This window comes from Perca fluviatilis, chromosome 20 (assembly GCF_010015445.1).
Source record: "Perca fluviatilis chromosome 20, GENO_Pfluv_1.0, whole genome shotgun sequence".
Lineage (NCBI taxonomy): Eukaryota > Metazoa > Chordata > Actinopteri > Perciformes > Percidae > Perca > Perca fluviatilis.
Genome location: NC_053131.1, coordinates 30,192,988 through 30,215,027, shown reverse-complemented (window position 1 = coordinate 30,215,027; position 22,040 = coordinate 30,192,988). Strand labels below are relative to the sequence as shown.

General features: G+C 41.5%; 1 protein-coding gene across 1 annotated transcript; it reads right to left on the bottom strand.

Moving 5' to 3' along the window:
- Positions 1-5,596: 5,596 nt before the first annotated feature.
- On the bottom strand, positions 5,597-19,997 carry osr1 (odd-skipped related transcription factor 1). The gene is made up of 3 exons (XM_039785073.1): positions 19,686-19,997; positions 9,771-10,478; positions 5,597-6,232 (listed from the first exon to the last, which is right to left on the bottom strand). Exons 2-3 carry the CDS (start codon positions 10,448-10,450, stop codon positions 6,100-6,102), a joined length of 813 nt encoding a protein of 270 aa, XP_039641007.1. The 5' UTR covers positions 10,451-10,478; positions 19,686-19,997; the 3' UTR covers positions 5,597-6,099.
- Between the last annotated feature and the right edge of the window lie 2,043 nt (positions 19,998-22,040).

The following is a 22,040-nucleotide window of genomic DNA, read 5'->3' as shown; positions in this document are numbered from 1 at the left end:
ACGTGACCAGCTGGCGTGCTACTAGTTTCGTTGGATATCTTACGTTTTGGTGTGCATACATTTACGTACGATATCATATAGACCATATGGACCTGTCCATGAGAATGCGTTGATATAGACTACCAACTTTTATGGTAGAAGCACAAACATCCAGGAAGAATGATCAAAAAACAACCGGGCAGGAAACATTCCAGGAGAAACATTGGCCCGACAGTAGCACTAGAGAAAATATCAGGGGGTCACCAGACATTTTTAGAATTACCCTCTCTATATTTATAGGAAATGTAAATGCAATCCAAGTGTTAGTTTTCGAGATACATTTTCATGATCCAAACTGTTGACCTGAAGGAGCGAAAAGCTCAGAGTGGCAACAAAATATTGGGACCAAAACATTCATGCCAACTTTCATTGTGTGTGTAGACTGACAATCCCCACTGATCCTTGACAGTTACATTATTGACAAACTAAGACCTTAGCAACCAAAGTACCCACATAATGCTGGTGCGTTATCAGTATCACTTATTCAATCAATGTTGATGGTCCCCAGCCGTGGCAGCTGTTATTATCAGACATGTGGCATTATGTCTATGTAAACCTGCTGTAGTCGGGTGAAGAGGCCATCAACCACGTGGAAGTGATTTTCATCAAGACCTGCTTTCACCTTCCTGGCCTGCTCTGATCCTGCTCTATAATTGTTGGAAAGGGAAGGGGCTTTTCCTCCCCTTTTCCTCCCTGCCTGGAGGAAGCCTGGGGGGGAACAGCCGGTCCCTGTCGGCTCTGTATCTGTCAGTTCACTGTGCGTCCATCCTGCCACCCTCCCATTCACCCTGCCAGTCGGAAACCATAAACGTGTCAGTGGCACAGAGCGACGTCTACTGTGTGAAGCATCACCTTACCCCCTTCATGCCCTCTGCCAGGCCTTCCTAAATCATTCAGTTAGGACAGTAGCAGTGAATGACATTTCCCCTAGGCCCAGAGGACACAGAGGTAAAGCCAAGGCCGGGTGCTTTAGAAAGTAAACATCTACTCCAATAAGCAGTAAGTGCTAACTATCATATACTGTATAGTGTGTGGAATATATCTTGTAATTCACAATATATCAATATCAGTATATATCAATATATCACAACAATGGTTTGCATGTAGTATACAGAAATTCAAGATGGTGCATCCACGCATACAAAGAGGCAAGTTGACTCTTGTCTCGCAGGAACCCCACGCTTTTGACCATAGATTTGTTCGAAACCGTCCCTATCACGGAAATAGTGCACTATATGTGTTTGCCGTTTTGTAGTTGTGTTCGAAGCGGTTTATTTCATTCAGTATTAGTCTACTATAAAATACCCACAATGCATGAGCCTGAATACGACTTACCCTACATTTTCCTCCCGTATACCACACATGCAACGCGGTCGTGTTTTCCTGGAGGAAAAGAAGAACCAGAAGGACCCACGAAAACTGAAAAGGAAAAATGGACCGGGCTTTCGTTTATAAATGGAAGTCATTTAAGTATAAGCATTTTCCATGATGACACGTTAGTGACCCTAGCTTTTGAACATTTTATAAACTATTATAGGACGTATTACGAGTATTTTAGTTTCGATTTGTTTACATGATGCTGGGTGCACCCGCTTCCGTCACACAAATATCTGGCACATCTACTGACATTACGATGTTAAGACATTTTCAGTGTAGTGTCCGAAATCTTGTTTTGTCATTCCCTATATAGTTCACTATTTAATAAACACTATATAGGGAATAGTGAGTGAGTGAATGAGGGAGAGGTTTCGAACACAGCTCATGTTTGTGTTGACTACATCGGATAATTTACATAATCAGCTCCGATTGGGCTTTTATTTCACGTTGCGACTATACTGGCAAAAGACAGTATAGTTTGAGCATCGTTCTAATTTAGTTGTGTCATAGAAAAATCAAACAGATGATCAACTCTTACCCATTGTGTTCGAAGTACGTTCACGTAGTTTTGTCGACTAGAAAACGACGTTGTGCTTCTGTTTCATTTGAGAATGAAAATGAGCACAATCGGTTGTTGCCGGATTGTTGTTTGGACATAAAGTTGATGTCCCCACATCGAGGGGGTCTCCTCTTGGTCTGACACTTTTTGTACCTTTCCGACTCAAACAATGCCACAATCAACTTTACGCAACAGTTGGTCATGTGTGTGGAGGTGTGAAAGTATAGTCAGGATTTTAACTTGTTTCATTCTTTACCCAACTCCCTTGTGTAAAACTGAGAGCAACACCATCAATGCCCAATAGGAGATACTGTTCACAATTGTACAACTGTGTGTGTACAATTCATCACATCTCTTTCGATATGGTTGATGGCACTTTGTAAGAACTACTGCGAATCAAGATTCACATTTTCCAAAATAGCTTAAAACAACACTGACGGGCCCATATGTACACTGACAGCACTCATGGTCACTTTAAATTTACTCCAAAAGACATCACTTCCTAATGCAATTTTAATGTAAATGATGGGGGGCAAAATTGATACTTAACTTGATAAAATGTGAACCTTTCCTTTATGGTGGTAACATTGTTTACATTGCTCAAAGCATGAAGGGAACTCAATGGCCAACATTTAAAACAAGGGGTACGTCCTAGGTCCTTAAATTGCATCCACGTTTCCTTCACTAGCTTCCCTTCTTCGCGTCTTAGTCTGAAGCGTCAGAAATCGCCAGCTGTGTGGGGGGAGTAAGCGAAGGCTTTCAGCTGCATGGCTTCCGGGAAGGCTGCTCTTGTGTATCCTCGCTCATAGCTCCTCAGAGATCCCTCCTCCGTCCTCCATCCTCGCTCCTCAGGGCAGGAATAAGAGCTTTGAGACGGCCTACAAGAAGGCGGACCAGAACAACTTCCGGTTCAAGCGAGGAGTGAGGAGATATCAAATAAGACACTTGGGATCCACTCCAGGAGTGACACAATTAAAATGAGTGACTATGTATACTAAATAAAGGGAGTGGAAACCGAGTAAGCACAGCCTTGCTTGCCCCCCAGTGCTGTGGGTTAAGTTCTGGCAGTGCAATCCTAAAAAAAACCTACCATGACCATACTTCAGAACGTGACCGCTGGTGCCCACCAGCAACCTTGGAACCTGCAGACATGTTTGTCCGACCACCAGTGTCTGGTAGCAGTGCTCTTTGTTCCCCAGCAGTCTTAGTACTGTAGTTAAAGGAACACGCCGACTTATTGGGAGTTTAGCTTATTCACCGTAACCCCCAGAGTAAGACAAGTCGATACATACCCTTCTTGTGTCCGTGCGTGTTGTAACACTGTCTGACGGCTCCACCGGTAGCTTAGCCTAACACAGAACCTGCAGGTAACTGGTTCCAACTAGCCTACTGCTCCGAATAAGTGACTAAAATAACGCCAACATGTTCCTATTTACATGTTGTGATTTATATAGTCACAGTGTGTACAAAAAACAATGTAATACGAGACACAGCCATCTTCTAACCGTAAACAAACCAGGAACTATATTCTCAGACAGGCTTGCTGCAAAGTAAATCATTCCGCCCAAGTACTATATTCTTCCGCCTGAGAATATAGTTTCCGGTTTGTTTACGGTTAGAAGATGGCTGTGTCTCATGTTACGTTGTTTTTTGTACACGCTGTGATTCTACAAATCGCAACATGTAAAAAGGAACATGTTGGCGTTATTTTGTCACTTATTCGGAGCAGTAGGATTTCTGGAACCATTCACCTGCATGTTCTGTGCTGGCCTGATGCTGCTGGAGCCGTCAGACAGCCTTACAGCACGCACGGAGATGAGAAGGATGTATCGACTTGTCTAACTCTGGGGGTTACGGTGAATAAGCTAAATTCCCAATAAGTCGGCATGTTCCTTTAAGGTCTGTAATGTTGCCAGCAGCCTGAGGACAGAAGGCCATGGACCAGAAGTAGTGTCCCTTCTCCCACAGTCTCAACAAACCTTATGTCACGTACACCATCCCCTGCCATCTTTAGGTGTGTGTGTGTGTGTGTGTGTGTGTGGTGTGTGTGTGTGTGTGTGTGTGTGTGTGTGTGTGTGTGTGTGTTTGTGTGTGTGTGTCCCTGGCTACTCCTTGAGTTGATGACAGACTGATGAGTTCCTGGCTACAAGAGAAACGGTGAGCAACAGGCCGACCATCCGGTCAGCTCTCCTCCTTCCCTTGGACCAGCAGCCTTCTTCCTGCATGACACACTACATATGCCAACTCACAGAGACACAAACACACAGACACAAACACACACACACACACACCATTTGTTTACATTTCTCATTTCAGCATATACTGTATAGTTAGTTATAGTTATATTTTTTTTTCTGTGTCATGGCAACATTTGGCCCATCCCATATGGGTTCACAAGAGACCTATATCTAACAGACATCCTCCCGTCTCGCATATACAAATCATGTGGAGAAATACATGAACAACGGAAAACAAAACACAAGAATAAATGAAAGAATGTAAAATCATGTGCTAAGTTGTACAGTGCAATCTGCTGTTTGGCTGAAGTGGAAACCTGTCGCTCGTTGTGGCATCAAAAGCAGCTGTGTGGTGCAATTCAGAGGCATTAAAGTTCGATGGTCGGTTGCATAACATACCTTGAGTTTCAAACTTAAGTTTGTCCCTTATGGAATATATTTCCCACAACACACACAGGCCCGTATGTACACTGAAAGCACTGCTGGTCACTTTAAATTGAAGCGAAGGGGTTTATTCAGGAGCGTTGCACGGAAGAAGATTACGGCCAATGTGAAAAATGTATTTGAGTTCTGGAGTTTAAAGTCAGAATTCTGACTTTTATCTCAGAATTCTGACTCTAAACTCAGAACTCAAATAAATGTTTTCACATGTGGCCCTAATCCTCTTCTGTAGTGTTGCATAAAGCCTAAGTTTGTCTCCTTGTAAGTGTTTAGACCAAAGCTTTTATGGTAGTTATAATACAGCACCCTAGTTATAAGAGTGTGCTTCACTCACAGTGTTACTTGACAGCATTATCATCAGTGTTAGTTAGGGTTGGGCCATTGGACGAATATTCCGGCTATCAGCTTTTGGCTGTGATCAGTGTGATCCTCCTCCTGTTCATTACTGTCATTAGCATGTGAAAACAGTATGAAGTGCACTGAATTACATGTAGCCACTAACGACCACCCTACCTAAATTCTTACTTCCTCTAGCAACATTTTACTCACGGCTTTGGTTTGTCACTTCTTCAAAGGTTTTGTATGTGTTTGAGAAGTTAAAAATAACAGAATAAAGTAACATAACATAACACATAACCATATCCTACACAAAACCATACAGCTTCTTTTTCTTATTCTGAGAACCAGTATTGTACATGTGTTATTTTTTTTTATGTGTATTTTTATTGTAATATTCCTATTCTATATTATTGTCTGTTGCAGTACTTGTGCTTTATTGTTCATTTCCTTTTAATATGTTTATGTATGCACCAAAGTGTTACTTACTTGGCAATCCATCCTATTCTGATTCTAGACAAACTCAGACACACAGCCAACCACTTAAAGTAAAAATATTTTATTTAGAAATGATTATTCATTTTGAAAATAAGTTTAAGAAATCCAGTGATATATGTAAATAATCAATAATCAGGTTAAAGTGCAAAAATACATTTCTGATATAATGCATCTGTACAAAAATAACATTGGGATGTGATATTGAAAAAGGAGGAAAATGTGTTAACATGGCTTTGATCATTCTCAGTTTTTGTAAAAAAAAAACATTGCATAAGAATTGTGTCCCTTTTAATAAAGTCTTTGGATTATAAGCTTCTGAGCAAAGTATTTGCACCGAACAGCCACAAGGTACTTTGTTTTCCATTTCACATTTCACACATCCCCTGCCAAGTCAGGCTTTGATAACTTAGCACACACCTCTCTACTACGGCTTTATTCCTTTAAAAAGAAGTGGCTGGTGAAATATTTCATCCTTGAGCAGTATTCCCACAGAAGCAGAGCGCTCTGCCTCCCACAGCTGAGATGAAGAAGTCTTTGGTTGTTCTTTGACTGTTGTTGTCTTTGGTCGTGTTTTTCCAGTGTCCCGGTCCCTTCCCCTGCTGGCAGAGTGAATCACTTGATCTTGGCTGGCTTCAGTTCCTTGACCTGCATGTGTAATGTTTTATGGACAGCCAGAGTCCTGGACTGACAGAAGCCCTTCCCACACTCCTGACATTTGAAGGGCTTTTCTTTGGAATGAATGTACCTGCAGGGGGAAACGATACAGAGAAGCCAAGTTAGTATTTAGGAAGAATTATGTCAGATTTCAGAACATCATCATAAGTACTGAATGGGTCAACATTTGTCAGGTCCGACATAGTCTTGCTTTGCCAGACCCTCCTCCAATGCGCGCTGGAGGAGTCTGGCTACTCCACATAGCATTCAGGGATTGGAGGAAACCGTGCTCTGGTTTATTGGCATTTCTTTAAACCAATCACAATCGCCTTGGGCGGTGCTAAGTACCTGAGAAAAGCTGCTGTGCCGCTGCAAAATAGGCTTGGAAGGAACTTGTTTTGGTGGAACATGTGTGCGTTCAAAAGTTGTTTTAGTCGTGCAACAGAAAACTCAGATTGGACAGATAGTCTAGCTAGCTGTCTGGATTTACCCTGCAGAGATCTGAGGAGCAGTTAACCATAGTCCTCATAAATCGACTGGAGTTTAAAATGCCAACACAAAGGAAGCCCAAGGCAAAGGATATCCGGCATAAATGAGTGAAATCCGGCGGATTTTCCGGCAGCAACAGAGCAATCCCGGAAGTGGAACGTCAAGGATCTAGACTAGGTCCAACATGTTGTCCAAAGGAAACAAAACGAACACAGGTGCTGTTTTCGAAACCGTTCCCTATCACGGAAAGAGTGCACTATGTAGTGTGTTCGCCATTTTGTAGTGTTGTTCGAATTTTTGTTTGTTTACATGATGCTGGGCGCGCCCGCCTCAGTCACACAAATAACCAGCGCATCTACTGATGCAACAACACTTTCAGTGTTGTGACCGAAATCTCGTTTGGTCATTCCCTGTATAGTTCACTATTTAATTAAACACTATATAGGGAATAGTGAGTGAGTGAGTGAACGGTTTTGAACACAGCTATTATTTCATAAGCGTTTTCTGATTTCATGCTTATGTTTGGTTAGGTTTAGGCATTGCCTGAATTGGACCAAAATAAGTGCCAGTACCCTATTTTAGAAGTTGCATGACATGATCATCGCATGTGTCTTATTTTTGTATGTATATCTTGTAGGGGGACCCAAAATCATCGACTATTCAATGATTTGATCTAAGAAGCCTGATTCGACTACCAATCTCACAGACAAATCGTCGCAGTGTCTATAAATGTGGTCATAAAACAAAGGATCATTCCATTTGGGCTATATAGGGGTCCTGGATGTCTGATTTTACATAACATGACCTGGTTTTTCCCAATAAATCATGATATATAGCCCATTTTGGTATAAATATCAGCCTATAAATAGCATTCTTAAAGCTGTAGTGCGTAGTTTCTTCCTCCGCCATGAGGAATTCTAATTGATGACAACAAAACTGTCGGCACGTCCACATGAGACAAGCCTTCTGTGACTGCGCACCTGATCATTTGGCATTGGCTTGAATGTAACGGACGTTCATTAATATCAAAAAGTTACGCACTAAAGCTTTAAGAACAATTAGAAGTAGGGGTAATCATGGACAAAAATCCAAAGGGCTTGGCACTCAGTACTGGTGAGTACTGGCTCATTTTAGGCACTGGGTTTAGGAACAAACACTACCAGACGAATCCCAGATGACCTTTGATGCCTTATCGCTGAGAGAGACTGGAGGGAAATAAAAGAAGGAACACACACAGCCACACAGAGGCTGTGTCTATTTCTCGCTAGCCTACAGTTCATCTGTACAGTTGGTACATTGGTTCTTTGGGGCAAATCAACACAAACTGCACAAAAGAGCAAATGAGCACTCCTTTAGGCAGTTTGAATTTTTAAGTTGGGTGATACACTGTGTTGATCTGTGGCCTTAAATTATCTTATCTTGGCAACTTTGGGATAATACAGTCCCAACTTTGCCTGCCCTGTTTGTTCTATCATTCTTTTGTGCTCGATTTCTGATCGTAGAGACATCCAAAATGCCTGAGGTTGACTTATTTGCTATTTACGCACAACACAATTAGTCCAGCAGTAGTAAGCAGCTCCTGCACTACACACAGAACATCTGACTGAGCAGTTATTTGAACACATTGAACATCGTGTGTCCTCTTGTTACAGTGACATTTTATGGGAAAACCCACCAAAGAAACAAACTCCTACTTGTAAAATACGTAACTCTTCGCCAACCTACTCAAAGAGAGTACATTGACCAGTTTTTGTAAAATAATATAGTGAAACACATTTTCATTCTCACACCGACAGTATAAGATCTTTAAACCTGCTTTGCCTTATAACATTAACCAGCTACTGCACGTCAGCTTACTGCTAGTCTATATCCACGACCTTCCACAAATCCAGACAGCTAGCTAGACTGTCTGTCCAATCTGAGTTTTCTGTTGCACGACTAAAACAACATTTCAACGTACACACGTTCCACCAAAACAAGTTCCTTCCCGAGGCTATTTTGCTGAGGCACCGTGGCTCTGTCCAGTGCTTAGCGCCACCCAAGACGATTGTGATTGGTTTAAATAAAATGCCAATAAATCAGATCACGTTTTTCTCCCATCCCGGAATGCTGTGTGGACTAGCCAGACCCTCCGCAGCAGCACTGTGGAGGAAGGTCTGGCAAAGCGAGACTAGGTTACTGCTAATATAATGTTGATTAATGACGTACATAATGAATTTAAAGTCTTTGACAAGCAAGGTATGCTTGTAATCAAATGCATTTACTTTGGTAGAATCATTGCATTCTTGGCACAATTAGCATTTACCCATTAAACCTTTCTCCATTAAACCTTACAGCATGTCTACACAGGAGGAATTTCAGCAGATTTCAGATTTCACGCGTCTGATGTAACAGTGAGGCTTCTGTCTACACAGGCTGCCGCACGCCTCGCGTCTCACTCGCACTATACGCACATAAATGTGGCTTGAAGCGCATTTTGACTTTTGTTTCAGTTCATTTTTCTTCTGTTGTTGGGTTTTGATGGCTTTCGCCAAATGCAGATGACCTACACTCAATGCTGTGCCTGAACGCGTCCTCAGTCTGACACAGACCGAACTGAAGCTGCTGTTTCTGCTAACGTGCTGCTCATGCTATGTTTCCTGTGCAGACAGTGTTAGATGTCTGAAAAGATCAATAGAGTCTACATCATTGTCCATTCAAAGTTTATTAACCAATGAGGTACCCTGGGCAATATTTCAGCTGTTTTTTTGATGTTTTCTTTTTTAATTTGTGGCCCTTTATTGTCTTTTGTTTTTTCAAAAAAAAATTTGATGATGATGACGATTCTGTTGCTTTTTGTTTGACGTTTTTGACACTTTTTTGACACATTTTTCGACGTTTTTGTCACTTTCTTCAACGTTTTTGGCAGTTTTTCCTAAGTAATTGAAATTTTTACTTTTCTTCAGCCATTTGGACTGCCGGCGCACCAAGCATTTGTGTATATTGCCTATGCCACGGGCCGGCCCTGATGAAGACTGAAAAAAAGAGCTGGAGAGAGAAGTGCAGACCTCACCAATTACCACGCCTAGCCAAATTGGCACGCTTGCGTATATTGCGTATATTATTTGACTTGGCAGGCCTTAATAAAGCCAGGTTCTCACCTGTGGTCCCGGAGGTGGTCCTGTCTTCTGAAGGCCTTGTGGCAGATATCACAGGTATATGGCCTCTCGTCCGTGTGTGTCCTCTCATGGATCAAAAGGTTGTAGGATTTGGTAAAATGGCGGCCACAGAACTTGCAGACAAACTCTTTCTTGGTCTTGGAGGGCAGTCGGCCTCGGCTGGACTTGCGCTCCGGTGAGGAGAGTTTGGTCACGTCCAGGAGGCATCCCAGGCCGGCCGAGGCCGCGTGGTGAGATGAAGCTGCGGCGGCAGCGGCGGCGGCAGCAGCACCCGTCATGCTCAGGTCCTCCGCCTTCAGATGATCCTCCTGGGTGGCTGCTGCTGCAAGGTTGGCAAAGTCAAAGCGGGGCTTATTCTTGGAGCTCTGCAGCAGCCCCGCTGAGTCCTGCTTGGGATGCAGGAGGTGAGGGAACATGGGGATGGAGGCCATGGAGGAGAACTGGGAGGGCAGCTTGGAGATGGTGCAGCGGGGCAGGGCCAAAGGCGGGTAGCCGAGCGTCCACTGGTGGAGATGGATGGCGTGTAGGGCACTGAAGCTGTAGATGCTGTGAAAATTATCTGACGGCAGCTGGAGGCCTGTGGAGCTCTGCAGGAGGGAGTAGTTAGCCAGCTGGAGGGACGGGTGGAGAGGGACTGGAGCTGGCAGAGTCTTGCTGCCCATGGCTGCTACGCAGAATCCAACAGGCCTTCTGATAGAGACACAAAAACATTAGCAGATGAAAATATGCAACTTTTTGGGCCAAGTCACATTGATTTATGTCAGACGCTTTCATAAGTCAATTAATTCAAGACAGCCACCAAGATGAACAGGAGGTTTGATCACAAGTTTCTACTGCAAAACACACACGCGCACGCACACAAAGTGTAACTGCAACTACATTTATACAAGAAACTAGATTAGTGTGACAGGAATTAGTCAGGAATTCAGATAACACTTGTACACTGATGACCGTAAAACCCAGTTTACAGGAAGTTGATGAGTAATCCGATTTCTCCCCTCATTGTGTACAAGTGCATACCTTTAACAAACTGCCTACTTTTCAGCTGTGGAAACGGACTTAGTGCTTCAACTTGACAAGAGGAAGATCCACACTTGTTCAGTGTGAAGGAATAGTTGGGAAAACATGCATATTCGCTTTCTTTCTGAGAATGGATTTCAATCTCACGTCTGTGTGAAGTATGGAGCTGGAGTCAAGGTGGCATAGTTCTCGCATGTATGTAACTTCCTAAAGCTATATATGATCTTTTTTACATTTCTGCTTATGTGTATTAAACAAATGAGACACATATTACACTATTTAAAGGTTTCAAAGTTTTATTGTCATATGCACAGTAAGGAAACTTGTTCAAATTCTACCTTTGCTGTCCACAGAATGCCAAACAATGTAAAATCTAAAAATATATACTACAAATAGAAAAAAACAAGAAAATGTTGGGTAGATCATGCTTGTAAATGATTTTTACCACTGTTGGGAGGTTGAGAGGGTTGAAGGTATGGTGGTTCGTTGGTTAGAATGGCTAATTTCGTGGATTTTGAATGCAGCTTAAATGACTCACACAAAGGTTGAATATTTTAATGTCATGATGAAATTCAGAGACAAGTTTCTACCAGCCCCCCAGGAACAGCGATTAGCCTTTCCGCCAATTCTTTTTCTCAGTGGCCACTTGCAGTATTGCAATGGAAAATATTTTTAGGCCAGCATTGTAAAAGAGATGGCTGTAAAACTGCTGCCAGGACACCTCGGACTGCAAACAAGGTCGGTTATGAGTCTTTCTAGACTGAATTTAAAATCCATGGACTTTTTATATCTGCAACAACTTCCCTCAACACAAAGTAAAGTTCATGGACCGAGCAGGAACTTGCGGGCGGGGCCAGCGGGAGAAAAAGTACTGCGCATATTCAACGGAAGCTTAGAAACTTTTTCTGGCAGATGCGCCACTGAGCAACTCTTATAGGAATGAACGCTGTATCCGGATCTTATTATACATCCATGGTTTCTACCCACCCCCACCTACCGAGAACCCGAGTTCTTCCCCCGACCCCGTACAACAGCACACACTTCTATCAGGAGCCAATAAACATCCAGTGCAGCTTGCAGATGAGGCTGTTGGAGGGGACCTCATTATCAGCGTATTAAGGCTGTGCATATGAAAGGCCCTGTCTGTTGGATCCACAAAGCTCTAAAGGCTAAATCCGTCTGCAAGCACACCTCAGCGTTACAAGTCCAATGCCAATGTTTTTGAAATTCTCACTTTCTGCAACGCTTGCAGACGGCATGGTTATTAGGGAAAGATTGTGATCTCATGGTAAAAAGTCGAAGATTAGTTGCAGGTCTGTAATGGGACGTAAACTCCAATTTTCCTGCGTGACAGTCAGAGGCATTGCCCACACCCCATCCACCAACACAACCTCCTCCCATATGCACTTAGGATGTCCTACCACCTATTAACATAATGAAGATTTATAATGATGCCTCTCTGACCTTCATATTCTTATAAAATAAATATCACCAAATTATTATTGCAGCTTTGTGCATTCATTTGGTATGAGGAGAGCATACTTTAGGAATGCTGAAAACCCTTCTGATGTGGTACGTTAAAGTCGGTTTTAATAGTCAATCATCATCAATCAGCTATCAAACTGTGAACACAAAACAATTGGCAGCATTAACACACACACCCACCCACCCACACACACATACACGCACACTGCTTTTTTTTTTACTGTCTGACGTTTGTGTGTATGTGTGTGTCTGTTTCCTGAAGTCAGAAACATGCCCGGGGCTGTTCAGTGCATCATAAACAGAAAGACAGCATTCAGCCAGAGAGAAATACCTGCGAGCTGTTAAATCAGGTTTGATTAGCAGGAATAACAATAGACAATAATGTATCTTTGTCTGAGGCGGGCGCTGATGGACAGGAGCCCACAGGTTGCTCCTCTCCCCTCGTCCTCTCAAACAGCAGACCTGTTCACTCCTCCGCACAAATTACTTTCGCTCAGGTGTGGTTAGAGTTTCATTTCGGAGAAGAATATCTGATACTTGTACTGTACTATAACTTGAGGTCACTACATTTTAGAGTGCACTGTGTTCTCCTGTAAATGTACTGTACATGAAAGCTATACTTTTCAAATCAAAATGGTCATTCAAAACAATATATGATTTGTAACATATAACACCTTACTTTAAGGTATCTACATAAGAATGACATGACACTGTCATGAACACATGACACTGTCATGACACAGTCATGACACATGAACCCTAACCCTAACCCTAACTTGTCATGACAAAAACCGAATGACACGTACTAAAAGAAAACGTGGTCACGTAAAAAACGTTGCGTAAACGTTTATGACTTGTTTATAATGTTTATGACAAGTTCATGACAGTGTCATGTCACTGTCCCTATGTAGATACCTTCAAGTAAAGTGTAACCAGCAGTTAACTCGTCACCAGCTCCGCCAACGACATCAAAATGCTACTTACTAATTAACGGCAGTGGTGGAGGATGTATTCAGGTCTTTGAATTAAGTGAAAGTACTAATACAACACTGTAAAAATTCTCTGTTAACAAGTAGAAGTCCTGTGTGGAAGTATCATCAGGAAAATGTACTTAAAGTATTAAAAGTAAAAGTACTCAATGCAGAAACATCCTCTCAGATTTTATAAACTGCATTTGTTTTGTGTGCAAAAATCTTAATTTGTAAAGTAACTAAAGCTGTCAGATGAATGTGATGGAGGAAAAAGTACAATATTTCTGAAATGTATCGGAGTAGAAGTAGAAAGTGGCATGAAAAGAAAAGACTCAAGTAAAGTACAAGTACCTCAACATTTGAACTTAAGTACAGTACTTGAGTAAATGTACTTAGCTACATTCCACCACTGATTAATGCATCAGTAATTAATAATAATCCAATAATATGGTATTTGATATAAACACACTGCAGGTGCCATCCTGCTGCACAATTGGGTAAAAGTGCAGTAGGTAGGATTGTGAAGACAATCGACAACTTCTCAGTCCCTCCCCCCTTTCTGCTAAAGCCCAAAACTGTCTCCTAAACCCCTCCCCCCACAAGGGAGAATAAATTAGTGTGCATGAGCAGTGATTGACACGCATTTAGACACCCCTCTATGACAGAACGTTAGTTTTAGAAGGCTTACCTACTGCACCTTTAAGTACATTTGCTTTTACATTAAAAAACTTTGGTAAAAATTTTAAACATTTGAACTTGCAATGGGAAATACGGCTGTAGTGATAGTAAAACCTCTGGTTTATGTGCTTACTTATTTATCAATAACGTAATACCACTGTGACAGGGTCCAGTTTTTAAAATGAGTACTTTTTTCTTTTGAAACTTGAGTATAATTCCCAGTGTACACGCATGTACTGTGCTTTTACTTAAACCCTTGAATTCAAAAGCCTTTCCCTTTCAACCCTCTGAGGACAAAAGTGATGAAGAAGCGATGTTTAACAAAACTCCTACTCAAAAAGCGATATTACAAAATGTAATTTCAGACATTTATTTACCATTTCATTCATATATGATGCTACTTTTGGGAACCCAAGACTTTTTTGAAAAACAAATTTCAAGCACCAAAACAATTAAGTTTAGGTTTGCTTTCACAAGAGATTTGAGAAATATTTCCGCTTTAGGGCCAAATTATCTATTCACGCGTTGCTCTGGAACAATTTTGAGCACGCTACACTGAAAGCTGAGTTTGTTCTGAACATTTTAATATGAAACACATGGGTATCAGTTTATATGCAAATACCCTTAAAAGGAGAATTCAGGAAGATATGTAGAAATGCCCTCAGACCTCAGAGGGTTAATTGTTCTAACGTGTAATGGGTTAGGTATGTTTTCACTTCTTCCACCACTGGTTACTACTACAGTTATTTTACTATGGATACAATTTTCAAATGTAGCAAATGAAGAAAATCCGAAACGCCTTAACCTCGAGCGCGCTCATCCAATAAACTGCAGTGAAGTGGTTGTAATGAGGAGCAGCGGAGCTCAAAGAGCCCCCTGTGGTCTGTTCCTTTCTGATCATGACGCAGAAGTAATTGACTTATACTTAGGAGGTCATTAGAGGAGATAAGTGCTGTGCCGCTGAGCGTCTCCTCACCTTTAACCCTTTGATGTCTGCATACCAGGGGCCTCCACATGCTTTTGGCCCGGACTGTGAGATTCAGCGCCTCGGAGAGGGCCCCGCCGTCAGGGGGCTGAGACGCTGCTTCTCACCTCCGTGTAAACGCGATCAGGCTGGGGTGTAGTACACACACACACACATCTGGATCCAGAAAGTGATTCATGGATGTGAACTTTTTCTTCCTCTACGGAACTGAGCATATCAAACTCAGTCCAAAAACGATTGAAAACACATCCTCCGGTTTTTGTTTAGTTTTCAGCAGTGGTGGACGAATTATTCAGATCCTTTACCTCAGTAAAAGTACTAATAGCACACGGTAACAAATACTCTGTTACAAGTATAAGTCCTGGTGAAGATGCTACTTAAGTTAAAGTGCGTTCTGTCTAAGTGTTTAATGGTCTAATCATGTCAGCTGGAATTGTAGGCCGTTATATTGTCAGGTAGTTTAATTTATAACAAGTCATCATATTTTATAAACTACATGTGTTTTCTGTGCAAAAATCATAATTTGTAAAGTAACTAAAGCTGTCAGATGAATGTAGTGGAGTAAAAAGTACAATATTTCTCTTGGAAATGTAGCGGAGTAGAAGCAGAAAGGGCCATGAAAAGAAGAGACTCAAGTAAAGTACAAGTACCTCAACATTTGTACTTAAGTACAGTACTTGAGTAATTTTACTTAGCTACATTCCACCACTGGTTTTTAGCGACCTAGTGAATTACACGCTGATTAAAAGCTTCCACGGGGTGTCATTGTGACTCAACATATTGAAATGTTACCACATTTATGCCAACAAAATATCAAATAAATAAAGGCTGTAGTGGAAGAAAAAATACACTATGGGGAAATAAATAAAAGTCTACCACTCCAAAGTGTAACTAAGTAAAAGTTCCCAAGCAGTAAAGCATATACTCAAGTTCAGTGGTGTAGTCTAATGTATTGTAGTGAATATGCTGTACTGTATATTGGCCAGAATCTGCCTTTTTTTTGGGGGGGGGGGGTGTATCATAGTGGGGGGTCTGGCTGTCCTCCCCCAGGGACGTTTTGAGCATCAACGACTTCATTTCATGTATTCGGATACACGTTTATGCACCAATTCACGGTGGAAATCCCTTTATTAAGCCTATGTGAAGATGAAAAACACAGATGACAATTCAAAATATATCAAAAATATAATAGAAAGTATGTTGTTTCATGCCATTGGGCATTTTTATTTTGGTATATGGAAGTCCTGGAGCTTTCTTAGTGGGTATACTGCATATACCTGCGTATCGTGTAGACTACACTATTGCTCAAGTAGTAAAACTCAACCCAAACTGTCTTTTTTTTGGAAGCGATTCATACACTTAAACAGCTTGTTGGCCTTAAAGTCATGTTATGGCTTTGTGGATTTAGATTTTGTGAGCAGTTTAACCAAAGTCAGAAAAAAAAGAATTAGCAGCAGTAATGTGTGATATGCTTCAGATTTATCTAGGGACTCCTAGGTTTTCTTTACCCCCCTCCCAGTGAGAACCGTGGTTTTAAACTATGACCGTGGAGTTACTATATAAACACGTGTTGAAAAGAAAATATTAAAATACTAATCTTAAAACTACAGCCATCGGATGAAACAGTGAGACTGAAAAAGTCCTAAAAAAGTAGCCAGTAACTTCCCAGTAATGGAGTAAAACGTGTATATTTTGATAACTTTGCGTATTCAATATAAGTTCACAAACCTCCTCAACATCAGTTCTCCTTGTCTTTTACGTTTGACTTTCACATACGCTTCTCTGCGATATTTATTTTAAAAAAAAGTCCCTCAGGCTGAGATCTAGAGAAAAAAAAAAAAAAAAAAAAGAGAGAGAGAGCCACACCTTCACTGGCAGTTCACTCCAGGATCCAGATTTGTACCTTGGCGTCGATAAGAACAGAGGGGGTCAGCAGGGTTTAGGGTTAATTCTGGGCTCTCTTCAAAATGTGGAATACCAACAGCTGCCTTCCACAATAAAATACAACTTGTTTTCTCTAAAATCAAGTTTGATATGTTTTTTAAGCTCGAGCAAAGCGGCCTGTGTTTGTCATTTCATGTTTCATATTTCCGTAAAAAAAAAAAAAGGTTTCTACTGGAAACAGGTTGAAATATTCTTACTGCATTGACAGATGGAATTAAAATGAGCTTAACAACATAATCATGTTACAAGAATATGTATATGTAATCTGCCCGTCAGTGGTGGAATGCCTTTTGTGCATTTACTAAAGAAGTGAACTTCATTTCAAAAGGAACTTGTACTTTTCTTCACATTTTCAATTGGATGTTACTTTATAATTTACTCCGCTGCGTTTGAGAGGGCAAACACTTCGTTTAGCCAAAAATGGATCAAATAACACGTGAACCTGCACAATGTGATAGATTTGTGTTGATTAAAGGAGTTCAATTCAGCTCGACTGGCTGCAACACAATGCTGCGTTCGCATTTTACACATTTTAAACACACAACTTAACACTCTGCAAGGTACGTCATGCTTAAGGAGTAATGCCTCTTAACGTTAAAACAGTTATATGTATGTGTGTGTTACTTGGCAATAAATAATTTTTTCTGACTCTTTTTTTTTACTTCTGTAAAAGGTAAAAAATGCGTAGCCTATACCTACAGCTTATTTTACTTAAGTGAAACATCTGGATACTATAGAAAATATATAATAAATATATATATATATATATATATATATATATATATATATATATATATTAAATAACGTTTCAAATAATCCACACTTCAGACTTTGCTGTGGCCTTTGCATGGTGTGCGGCACCCCTGCTCTCCACACTGTCAGCTCTCACAGTGTCTCAAGGCTCCACACACACACACACACACACACACACACACACACACACACACACACACACACACACACACACACACACACACACACACACACATCCCCTGCATTAGAGCTGTCACACCTGCCTCACTCACAGACCTCTTATCCGAAGCGTGTGGACTTCACGGAACTCAGGCTCAGCTCTGGCTCAGCCGCCTATCTGCTCAACTTAAAAATCTAAACTACACAATCAACTCAAAGTCTGCGCAAATATCATCAGTGCACACACAAGCCACAAGAAGAGCACGCTCAGGCTCGCTGACAGCATCTCTCCTGACTCTGTGCATGTTTGAGATGATGAATAGCAACTTTTGCCTTCTAACAGGCGGTTTAGAGTCCCTTCGTTTAGACACAACAGACTCAAGAACTCTTTTATCCATCAGTCTATCCTGTTCAGTGCTGGAATGTAACTAAGTACATTTACTCAAGTACTGTACTTCAGTACAAATTGGAGGTACTCGTACTTTACGTGAGTGTTATCTTTTTTCCATGCCACTTTCTACTTCTACTCCGCTACATTTCAGAGAGAAATGTTGTACTTTTTATACATTCATCTGACCGCTTTAGTAACTAGTTACTTTGCAAATTAAGATTTTTGCACCCATTTTTTTCTGCAATGATGTACTTTTACTTTGAATACTTTGAGTAGGCCTAGATGTTCCCGGTGATACTTGCATACTTTTACTCAAGTGACATTTTCAATGCAGGACTTGAACTTGTAACAGTCATTTTACAGTGTGGTATTAGTACTTTTACTCAAGTAAAGGATCTGAATACTGCTTCCACCACTGATCCAGTTGCGTCGCAAATCAGTGTGTCGCCAGTTAAGATCTGGATCCGAAACATCTTTCTTTGCCATGGCTGTTACTGTGTCTTCATCTTGTACTATATGTGTGTAATGGTTGTCTAGCTCTGTGTGTATTTTTATTTTATTTATTTTTGAGCGGAGCTGCTCGGGAACTAAATGTCGGTGTGAACTGCAATAAAGTATGGTATCATATCATATCGTAACAGCAGCAGCATTACTTAGTGAAATAAAAACAACTGAGCAGAGAATGAAGTGTCAGCGTGTGTAAGCTTTTATAGATCTCTCTCTCTCTCTCTCTCTCTCTCTCTCTCTCTCTCTCTCTCGTTCTTCACGGACGTCTGAGGTGATGTTTATTCTGACTGCTAATTGTGGGCTAAAGCCTGTATCTGTGTTTCACATCTTTTCATCGAGCTGAGACCCATCAGAGCGGGTTAACGAGGACCAATGAGCGAACAGACCGCGAGCTCAATGGGCTAAACACACACACAGCCGATGTATCCGAATTAGAACTAACAGCTTTGTCATGCGCAACTAATAACCTGTAGTTTTGGCTTTTGTGTAGAGCAAGGAAGGACTAAGCATACATTCACACACTCATTCATACGCATCTGCTGAGGAGACCTATGCTCCTATAAGTAAACAACTGAAATACACCAAATGTTAAAAAAAAAAAAAGCAAACTTCACTATTGTCTCTGGCTTTACTCATACATTTAATTTAATTTCCAAAAATATCTTTTTTTTTGTTATCACCAAATCCCATTTTTTAACATATAAATAAACCCAGTGCTGATATTGACAACAATACCAATGCGATGTAATGACATAGGGTAGTCTACACCTGTTGCACAAACCTCTATGCAACTCTAAAACACGAAAACAACCTCCAACTCCTGTACGGTGTTTAAAAAGTTGAAATCATGAGGCCGATTTAAAAAGAAAAAATTGAATTGTTTGTCATTTGCCATTTTAAAATGAGGCTAATACAACCCACACAGTGTTATGTGCGATGCGTTTCGTTTCATTGTCGTTGTCATTGTGAATGTAAAAAAAAAAAACATTTTCAAAAAGACTTACCAATAAAAGAACTTTTCAAATTGAAATTCTCCCCTCTACAGCTTCGGGAGTCCTGCCGGAGGTTCAGGGTGTTGTTGCCCGCTGAGCAGCCTTGTTTATCGGGGAGGGGGGGGTGGGGGGATGGCGGATGAGTTAATGAGACGGCCGGTGCGACAGCATGTTCCCCCCGCTGATGCGGCTTTCCTTTTCGGTTGTGAGCAGCTCGGAGAGGCCGGGCGGTGCGGTGTGGTGGTGGTGGTGTGGTGGTGCAGCAGCTGCGGTGTTGGGACGCCCTCTCCGCTCCACTGTTGTGCGCTCTCCGCGGCCGCTGCCTCTTTATCAGCAGCGCACAGTCCGACTCCTACTGGCGCGTCACTCAGCCAGCCCACATGCAACACAGAGCAGTCTGCTGCTATGTGATCGTATGGTGTCGGGCAGACAGGCAGGCTAGGGGAAAGTCTCCAGTCTTAAGTGACAGTAGGCCTATGCGCATGTCGGCCCGTGCGCGCACACTGAATCTCAACAGGACCGGACACATGGATCGTTGTGCACACGCTCCCTGAAATTAATCCAGATAGTTTAATATACAGTAGATCAGGGGTCTTTTTATTTTTTTTAAACCAAGGACCCCTTAACTGAAAGAGAGACCCCCTTACTAATATTGTATACAATTCATTTGCATATTTAACTGGGCCTACCACAACGTTTAGGGCGGCCTAAAGCCTTTGCATACATTTTTTAGTGCACAGAATATTAAGCTATTAAAATAATAATTGTCGTCATGACTTTATGAATTATTATTTAATGTTACACATAGGCTACATGTGTGGCAAAGTGAATCCTTAGGATTAACTGTATCTGTGGGTGGCTTCCTCAGTGACTACCTTACCTATAGGCCAGTAAGCCTATCATCAATGGAGATTTATATTTGGATTCATGTGAAGACATTTTCATTTAAAAAAAAAAAAAGTTTACTTTAAAAAATGAACAATAATTTGGAAGCCCTCGCCCCCCTCCCCTCCCGCCCCCTGCAGTGACTGAGGACCCCATAGGGATCCCGGACCCCCTGTTGAAGATCCCTGCAGTAGAGCATTAGGCTATTCATTTTTTTTAAAACAATAGAAAGATAGGTCAATAACTGCCTGACGTTTAGCTGTAAAGACAAACATCCACACAGGCCAGCATTTACATGCGTCCCTTATCTGTGTGTGTGTGTGTGTGTGTGTGTGTGTGTGTGTGTGTGTGTGTGTGTGTGTGTGTGTGTGTGTGTGTGTGTGTGTGCGTGTGTGGCTGTGCAACAGAGCTTGGTAACTTTCTGCAAGTTTGATATTCAATAACCCGCTGAGAGGTAATAGCTCGTCATTGGCCAGTGCCCCCTGTCCACGCTAACGTTCAGCTTTAATTGTGGCCTATACCTGTCAGAAAGCCTTCATATTTGTCCTGCATATTACCTTTCCTCCTGCTGGGGATGGAATTTATAGACTGCTGGTTTTCATTTTAATGTTTGGGAAAAAAAAGTGTGCGATACCATAACACTTTTATTTATTCAGGGAGGGCCGATTGAAAGCAAGCCCTCCTTTCCAATGACGCCCTGATTACATGCCATGTAAAATTGCAATCCATATCAAAATGACTTAAAGGTCCAATATGTAATATTTGTACTGTAATAAATCCAAAAATGACACCAATGCCTCATCAGATATTAAGGAAACATGTTAAACTGAAATACTATCTTTTCTGACAACAATGCTAATGTCAGTATTTTTTCTTTTTGAAATTTACATTCCGTGACGGAATTTGTGTTTATGTTTTGATCTGTGTGTTGTTATCAACGGCCCAGTTTGACAGCCAGGCCGGGTTGCCAGATATACCTGTAAAAACGTAAACCCAGCGCGCTACAGCTGTAACGGTAGTACAGCCATGAAAGCAGCACACAAACAAACAGGATCAACGGAGATAGATTCTACCTGACGTAAAAAAAAAAGAAAACAGCATGTTTCTAACAGTTGCGTGACCAGAGACGTAACAACCCCCTGGTAAATATTGGAGATGTATTTGAAAGATGGAGACAGCTTAGATCCCAAAAGGACGCAGAGTTGGCTTATTTTCTCCTGAACAGGTAAGCATTAGCTTCAGGCTAATTTATCACAGCTACTAGGGACGGGCATTTTTTGTTATTTTAACATTTGTGTACTCATATTGAATTATATAGCTAGAGTACCCGGAGTTGGTTACTTGCAAAAAAAATTGAGACATAGCCAGTAACGTGATCCCGACTGGTCCTGGCTAACGCGCTTTGCTAACCCTGTTAACTGCTAGCTAACGTTACCGGAGGACCAGGCATGCAGCCCATGGCTGTTTACAGCGTATAGCCCC

Coding starts and splice junctions, on each gene's coding strand:
- osr1 (XM_039785073.1), bottom strand. CDS start 10,450: ATGGGCAGCAAGACTCTGCCAGCTCCAGTCCCTCTCCACCCGTCCCTC. Junction 6,233..9,770: donor GACCACCTCCGGGACCACAG/GTGAGAACCTGG, acceptor TTCCCCCTGCAG/GTACATTCATTCCAAAGAAA.